Source organism: Siphateles boraxobius, unplaced genomic scaffold, assembly GCF_051911475.1.
Source record: "Siphateles boraxobius isolate OS27281-9 unplaced genomic scaffold, OSU_SipBor_1 46, whole genome shotgun sequence".
Lineage (NCBI taxonomy): Eukaryota > Metazoa > Chordata > Actinopteri > Cypriniformes > Leuciscidae > Siphateles > Siphateles boraxobius.
The window spans coordinates 12,310,414-12,319,544 of NW_027509097.1; the positions used below are offsets into that span (position 1 = coordinate 12,310,414).

General features: G+C 37.2%; 1 protein-coding gene across 1 annotated transcript; it reads left to right on the top strand.

Moving 5' to 3' along the window:
- The first annotated feature begins 7,181 nt into the window (after positions 1–7,181).
- On the top strand, positions 7,182–8,700 carry cox7a2l (cytochrome c oxidase subunit 7A2 like). The gene is made up of 3 exons (XM_077200849.1): positions 7,182–7,320; positions 7,914–8,048; positions 8,387–8,700. The coding sequence occupies exons 1-3, from the start codon at positions 7,249–7,251 to the stop codon at positions 8,525–8,527; spliced, it is 348 nt and encodes a 115-aa protein (XP_077056964.1). The 5' UTR covers positions 7,182–7,248; the 3' UTR covers positions 8,528–8,700.
- The last annotated feature ends 431 nt before the right edge of the window (positions 8,701–9,131 follow it).

The following is a 9,131-nucleotide window of genomic DNA, read 5'->3' on the forward strand; positions in this document are numbered from 1 at the left end:
TAAGGCATGTTCCACATTTGAAAAAACTTGTGCTTAGTCTGAGCTGCCTGGTCATCCTTGGGAAAGGAAACAAATTGATTGATCAGACTGCCCAGTGCTACTGACATAGCCTTCACCACATTACTCAAGGTTGCTTTTCTCACTCCCATATTGTCACCAATTACTTGGTAGAAAGTCCCACGTGCGTAAAAGCACAGAGCGATTAAGCACTGTTCCTCCACGGATAAAACATGACTCCTTTGGGTTTGGTGTTGGAGTGTTGGCCTGACAAGATCTGCAATGTACTTAATGTCATCTCTCCCAAAGCAAAAACGTGCATACAGTTCTTCTGATGTGTATTGCTTGAGTGGTTTGGTACGCTCAGCATGCACCCTTTGACGGTACCTTCTCCTACAGTAACGATGAACAAAACCCGCCAGGTGGATGCCTCTGTAGGCTTAGAGAAATGGGTGCAAAGACATGATGTGTTTAAGTGGTGTCACCTATTAACCAGCAATAAACTGATTGGTGTAAGCCTAATTGAACACAAGCCAAAGCAATCATGCTCAAGGCTTTTAAGATCAGTGTTGGCTACACCAAATAGTTGGAACCATGGACTCAAAAGGGCCTAATTTCACTGTGGTAGAAACCTGTGCACTGCTGGAGGGTGTTCGGGCCAATTTTGCCTCGATAGTAGGAGGTTTCAGCTCTGCAAAAGGTGGATAAGTGACCAAAAAAGGAAAACACAACATTTGGGAGGACATAACCAATCATGTCATTGCCATGGGGTCTGGCCAAAAGAGGACCATAAAACAAGTTATGTTGCAAATGGAAAAACCTTAGGGCCGAGGCACTGAAATACCTTACTGAACCCAAGAACCCCCAAACAGGTAACAAGCCATATAAGAGGGGTGATTTCACTGATATGGTCCTTGATATCATAGGAGGAGAAAAATCAGAGGCTCTGCATGGCATTGAAGGCATAGAAGCAGATGGAGAGGCCACAATTACAGAGACTGACTTCAGAAGAATGCGAGTAAAATTCTCCTGCAGAGGAAATGTTTGTCCTGGACTTGACTACAGTGAATGAGGAGGAAGATAGATCCCCAGTGGATGTAATGAAGACAGTCCAAGACGTTCCTACAAGAAAACGCAAATTTTCCTCAGCTACAAACCAGGATGGTGACAGCTATGAGTTGCTTCTGAAGTGGGAAACCGAAAGAGCAGAAGTACAAATTGAACTGGGTAAAGAACAAATCTTGCTTACCCCACTGCAGCAGAAAAAAGAGCAGATGGAGATACATCTCCTAAAGGCAGAGATGGAAAGAGCTGGTATCTCTCCTGTAAATGATATTTGACTATTTGATAGTATTGTTTTTGTTTTGTTATTTAACATTATAACAAAATAAGGAATGTCAAATGTTTCTGTTTATTACGGTGTTTCTGTTTCTTAAAATTAAAACAAACGGCTATTTGTGGCCACCGTATTTTGCCTACCTGTTGTTCTTTGCTTAGACAGTTGGCTACACTGTTGGTTCCATTTAAGGCAAACAAGATTTGCTAATCCTGAAATTTGGTACTTGGATCACAGTGATCCAATCCAATATTCTTTAAAAAAAACTGGCATAACAGTAAAATGGATCAGGTGATCCTGGATAGCAAAACATGGGATTTCCGAATCCGGATCAATTTGATCCAGATTAAAATTTTTGAAAACCTGGGCACTGGGGTCTCATTTATCAAACTGTTCGTAGGATCCTTACTAAAAGTATACGTGCGCCCGAAAGCCAAAAATATTCAGACTTATAGAACCGTGCGTAGCCTACGCTAGAACTTGCGCAGAATTCACTTTATAAATTCCAGTCAGCGGAAGATTGTGCGCACATGCGTCTCCTCCCGGAAAAAAAACATATATCGAGCTTACAACACCTAGTTTTACTATGCATTTCCTCATCTGCATATTTCCTCGTCTGCATGTTTCCTCATCTGCATATTTCCTCATCTGTAGGCCATCCCCAGACCATTATGGTACACAAGCATCTCGCGGATCTATGCATTTATTCACTTAAAAGTTATCGGCACTGACAATATATATTGGAAGATCTATTAAGACAAGTAGACAAATTAAACCCAATGTAACGTTACTATTGAAATTGATTTTGTTGAAATTGTTATTTTTTTCCCTTAAATTGTTATTGTAGCTATATCTTATTTAGCATTGTAATAGCAACCACCTAGCAACAAAAATATATATCACAAGATATGAGTAATAAACTCAACATTATTTAGGGATAAAGTGGAAATTGAGTGTATGGCTATAATTGAGAAATAAAATTGAGTATGAAAGTATGGCTTCTAAAAATATAAAAACTTTTAATTTAAGTTTGTTTAAAGCAGTCTATAATTGGTTTTTACATAAACCAATTATATCAAATTTTACATTTAGCTGTGCCTTTGATATAGCAGTGGTCAACACTAAGGATTTTCTATTAAATGATCAAAAGGATGGCTTTCAATTATACAGTACTGTTGAAAGGCTATAATTTAATAACTTATTTCTATCTGGGTTTGGAAGTAGCGAGGACTCAGGTGCAGAACAATTGGCTTTTATTAATAATAAAAAATAAAACAGAATACAAACAAAACTACCCCGTGAGGGAAAACAAAAGACTTGACTTGGACTGGACTTGGCAACAGGATCTAGGCAGGACACAAGGGATTCATTCATTCACAAGAACTTCTTCTTGTTGCTATTTCACGGTGGTTGGCATCTAGCTTATTGGTGCAATTCTAGTCTGAACCTTATCGCTGCTCAATAACCTTTTTAATGTGATGTTCTGAACTCCCATCTCCCTCAGCTTATTCCTCATCATCTCTCTCTGTGCTCCATATCTACTGCATCTCAAAACAATATGCTCTACAGACTCCTCTTTCTTGCATCCATTACACAGTCCATGCAGTATTATGTTTCCCTATTAACTTAAGCAATTTATTTAACAAACAATGTCCCAATCTTAACCTAGATATCACAATTTCTTCTCTCCTATTTCCACTTCCAACCCTTGTATCTTTAACTTTCCTTTGAATTTGTCTCCCTTTCCCCTCTCTGTCCCACCTTTGATTTATTTTCTCTCACTTTTAACCTCTGCTTTGCTAATACTAACTTGCATTTCTATATTTAATTTTGTTAATGCCCTTTTTGCTAATTTATCTGCCATTTCATTCCCCCTTATACATGTATGGTACCCATATAAACTGTCTACCTTGAATTTGAGTACTTCAAACAAAATATCTTGACGACTTTTTGATTTGAATGACCTAAGCTTGTTAAAACTGATGATGAATCTGAGCATACCAAAACTTTGTTCTGTCCCATCTTTTCTACCCACCGTAATGCAATTAATATTGCCAGCATTTCCACTGTATAAACCCCTAATTTATTAGGTGTTCTCCTATTGGTTCCTATTCCTTTATCTGGTATCATCACCCCCAATCCTGTTGCTTTTGTCTCTGGATTCTTAGCACCATCTGTATAAATCTGGATATATTCATTATATTTTTCCAATAACCGATTTTTGAACACTAGTATCCTCCTGCACCTTCTCTTTTTCCTGTAACACAGACCAGTCTATCTCAGGCCAAACTATCTTCCATAGAGCAATCTCTGGATAAACTATGGTGGTATCCTCAAATTATACACTTCTAATTCTTTAGCTATATCCTTTCCAATCAGTCCAAAATTGTCCTTTAAATTTTTCCCATACTCCCAGCTTTCCTGCAGTACTGCTTTAGTGAGATGCAAATTAGTATGCCCTTGTAAACCAGCCCAATAGTTTGCCATTAACTGTTTCCTCCTTAACTCTAGTGGCAATTCTCCCATTTCTACCTGTATGGCTGCTACAGGTGTTGTTTTGAAAGCTCCACAGCAAATTCTCAGAGCCTGAGCTTGGACTGCATCTATCTTTTTTAACTGAGACTTAGCTGCCGATCCAATTACTACGCTTCCATAATCTAGCACTGATCGTATTAATGCCACATATATTCTTTTTTAGTGATGATCTACTTGCACCCCATTCTTTTCCCCTCAGACACCTGATCACATTTATTACTTTTCCCCCCTTTTCCTCCATTTTCCTAATATGATCTGCAAATGTCAATCGTGAATCCAAACTAATATTTAAAATTCCCAGCCCTCTCTAAATCTCTTCCATACATTCTCCATCACAGAACTACAAACACAGGGAGAATAACTAGGGAGAGCAAACAAAGGAGGTAAGAAGGGAGGAGAGTTGGGGCAAATGAATCAATAATCAGGTAACAAGATGGGAGGGGCTAGACAATCCACAGGAGACCACAACATGGCACAAGGAAACATACATGACAAGCCATGTGCTCACACCAAAACATGACTTGAACACAAGCCAATGAGAACACTCATACGCCACGTGTTCACACAAAACATGAAAGCACACAGCTAGTGTAAAACACAAGCTGCCTGCTACACAGCACAAGACAAAACACAACATGAAAGCACATGAAACAAGGCACACAGACAAAACAGGGGCCTATACCATGAAGCCGGTTTAGGTGGCTAGCCAGCTATGTTTCAGTTTAGTTTGCGTCAACCCTGGGTTTTAGGGACCATGAAAGTGGTTTGGCTTTTAGCAGTGTTCATCGCCATAGTAACTTACGCTCCATGGCTAACCAGGGGCCTGTACCATGATGGTAGTTGAACAAACTCAGGGTTACAGGATTAGTTTAGAGTTGACAAAACCAAACCAATCCAACCAGGCTTTGTTGGTACCATGATGCTGATCATCAACTTTCTCTGTCAACTCAGGCTTTGATCCTGAGTTTAGGAGTTTAAGTGTGACATCAGTAGCGAACAGCCAATCACATGTTGAGAAAGAGTGAAACTGAGATTAATTTCTCGCGAGAGAAGCAGCGCAATTCACTTATTAAATAAAAGTATTAAAATATTAAGAATTTAAACAAATTTACACAGCAAGGAGAAACAGCTGTCTATGAAAGAGGACAACTAAAAGAAAAAGTCTCGCTACTGTATATCAGTGCAAGTAAAAGTTCTGAAGTTATTTTATACAGCTGATAAAGGTATAGAGAGAATTGAACATTTAAGCTCACATGTAGTCATTTTATTGCTTCATCTATTGATGCTAAAGCGTATTTATATTACCTTTATATATTTATTCATTTAAACTGCGTAATAATAATTGATGAACTAAAATTGTACATGTGTGATTGATAAAGGGTATAATAATTACATAAATAATATCTAAATCATACAAATTTATTATTCTAAATAAGCATCACTAAAAACCAGACAATTTTGTCTGTAAAAATCATTTGCTATGTAGTGACCTATAATTTTGAGTAGAAACAGGTGGAGTGACTTTATCGCATCAGACATGTCACTTTGCTCACAGCTGATTGGTCCAAGTTCGGTTTGCAACCTCTTACCTAGAACATAACCTGCCCCGGACCAGGTTAGCCGTGGAGCGTAAGTTACTATGGCGATGAACACTGCTAAAAGCCAAACAACTTTCATGGTCCCTAAAACCCAGGGTTGACGCAAATTAAACTGAAACATAGCTGGCTAGCCACCTAAACCGGCTTCATGGTATAGGCCCCTGGTCCGGGGCAGGTTATGTTCTAGGTAAGAGGTTGCAAACTGAACTTGGACCAATCAGCTGTGAGCAAAGTGACACATGCCTGATGCGATAAAGTCACTCCACCTGTTTCTACTCCAAATTATAGGTCACTACATAGCAAATGATTTTTAAAGACAAAATCGTCTAGTTTTTAGTAATGCTTATTTAGAATAATAAATTTGTATGATTTAGATATTATTTAGGCCTATGTAATTATTATACCCTTAATCAATCACAGATGTAGGGGCGGCAGTGGCTCAGTGGTTCATGTAGGTTGTCTACAAACCGAAAGGTTTTGGTGTCCATGAGCAAGACACCTAACCCCGGCTGCTCCCGACGAGCTGGATGGCGCCTTGCATGGCTGACACCGCCGTCGGTGTATGAATGAGTGAGTGAATGGGTGAATGTGAGGCAACATGTAAAGCGCTTTGGTGGCCATTGGGTCAGTGAAAGCGCTATATAAAAATGCAGTCCAGTCCATGTATAATTTTAGTTCAACAATTATTATCATGCAGTTTAAATGAATAAATATATAAAGGTAATATAAATACACTTTAGCATCAATAGATGAAGCTATAAAATAACTTCATGTGAGCTTAAATGTTCAATTCTCTCTATACCTTTATCAGCTGTATAAAATAACTTCACAACTTTTACTTGCTGATATACAGTAGCGAGACTTTTTCTTTTAGTTGTCCTTTCATAGACAGCTGTTTTCTTCTTGCTGTGTAAATTTGTTTAAAGTCTTACTATTTTAATACTTTTATTTAATAAGTGAATTGCGCTGCTTCTCTCGCGAGAAATTAATCTCAGTTTCACTCTTTCTCAACATGTGATTGGCTGTTTGCTACTGATGTCACACTTAAACTCATAACTCAGGATCAAAGCCTGAGTTGAAAGAGAAAGTTGATGATCAGCATCATGGTACCAACAAAGCCTGGTTGGATTGGTTTGGTTTTGTCAACTCTAAACTAATCCTGTAACCCTGAGTTTGTTCAACTACCATCATGGTACAGGCCCCAGGAGTGTCAGGGCTCTGTCACAAAACCAAGAAATTGACTAGACCGAAGTGACAGAACCCTGACGATTTCACCCCCAGAAATTTATGAAAAATCCATTTAATAGAAACATTAGTGGCAATATTGCTATTTGTGATACTGGCCTTCATTGATTGTAAAAAAAAAAAAGAAATACAAAAAAAGAAAGAAAAAAACATAAACAAATATTTACAATAGCCTAGACCATCTTAATGTAACTAACATTAATTTGGAGATTCAGTGTGAAATTATGTATTAAAAAATAAAATACATATTAAAAATTGTAATGTTAGCTGCGATCAATCGCGATTAATAACAGAACGTTTTTTAATCGATTGATGATTTTAAAAAATATTATAATAAATTATATTTATTAAAGAAATCAAACAAAATCCCAGCATTTTTTTTCTGACTTTCAACCACAGACAGTAACAGGGCAGCCTCATAGCGTTTTTAGCTTCAATGACGTCATATTCGCGCGACAAATCCTCCTGTTGAGTTGCGCCATCCCATCCTGACGGTCACTCTCATCTCGTCCTCGCCGGTTACTACTAATTACCAAAATGTATTACAAATTTAGTGGATTTACACAAAGACTAACGGGAGCTTTGCCAACCTCCGCCTACAACCCTCAGGTATGTGCGCGCTATTCCGTTTCTAAAAGGTTAATTCAGTGACCTTGATCTGCTACTATTTGCTACTTGTCAGCCATATAATTGTTTTAAAACAGTCGTTAGATAGCCTACGTAAAATTCATGTCTCTAGTTGTATTGTTACCGAAAAGTTTATACAGGCTAATTATTATTAATAAAGAAAAGCGGGTTGAGAGCTGATTATCCACAGCAAAATCTACTTACTGAATACAGTTACTTGGTTGAGCTACATTTAATTAAGTAATGTTATGACTTCCATAAAATGGTTGTTATAGAATACTGGCTATAGAATCCTAAACTCATTTAACAACAAAAGGCAATAGTTAGGAGCAAAATCTGATAGATCAGCGGTTTTCAACCAGGGGGTCGAGGCCTAAAATAATTAAAGACTTGGAAAAGTCGTCAATTAATAAAATATTCAAACAATACATTAATAAAGAATATACATTTTATAGCACTAATATATTTTATCAAGTAGGAAAAAAATGGGGGAGGTTAAAAACATTTTGAGTAAAAATGTTATGTAGTCCTAGTGAAAAAAATATCAACTTAACCTGTTTGTAAACTTCCTATAGGGCTTGAGGTCAAATATACCTTCTGAATCCCCTACAATCATCTTTGCCACACCAACTAAACTGGTGTCCGAGTCAGGTGCTGCAGTGGAGTATATGGGTGCCAACAAGGTTCAAGACCTCCAGAGGATATTTCAGGTGTGTATGTGATGTATTAAGCTATGTAGTTGAATTAAAGGGAAAGACAAATTCTCTCATAATTTAATTTACCTCATGTATGCCTTTCTATATTCTAATGAACATAAAAGACACTTTAAAGAATGTTGGTAACCAAACAGATTCGCTTCCTATTGACTTCCATTGCATGGACATAAAATATAGTGGCAGTCAATGAGCACTGAAACTCTTTAGTTACCAACATTCTTCAAAAGATCATCTTTTGTGTTAATTTTTCAATTTTGGGTGGACTATCTCATTATTTAAAAGGGGAAAAAAGAAGCATACATAATTCTTCCCTCTCCCTGTTTCTTCCTCAGGCCTCAGAAGAGATTCCTGTCCATCTAAAGCGAGGTATTCCAGACAGACTCTTGTACAGGACCACCATGGCTCTGACAATCGGGGGAGCTCTCTACTGTCTTGTGGCTCTTTATATAGCAGCACAGCCCAAAAACAAGTGAACTGTACCCAGCTTCTTCTTTTCATCGACTCAAATCATCAGTGATGAAATAACATTTGTGATCTTTATCTTTGTTCTACTTATCATTAATATAAGCAATATCCCTCCCAGCATCAATCACCATGAACAGACACTCTGTCCTGAACAAAGCTTCTATTACACAATGCCATTTTACTTGTGTGTCCTGTATCAGTTCCTCTTACAAATGTGATGCTGTTAGTTGTGTTTATTAGAAAAGCGGCTCTCAACCTTTATAATTCCAAAGCCCCTGAAAATCAATATTTGATGCCCACTCTATGCTATGATTTTTTATTTGTGCTAAAATTACAACAAAAACAAACAAGCTTGCTTTTAACCCCTTTTTAATGTAAAAGAATCTAGGGCAATTGGATAAGTCATGTAAAAAATAAAAAATAAAACTAAATAATGCATTTCTCCAGATTAAATAAAAAAAGTTAAGATTTTGAATAATATTAATAATTTTTTCCTGTAGCATTTTAACTTTAATATATTTATAACAATTTATTTAAAATATTTTAATTAATATAAAATACTGTAATTTTGCGGCCCTTTTTGGAGCTTACTGAGACTTTCTGGTTGGGAAC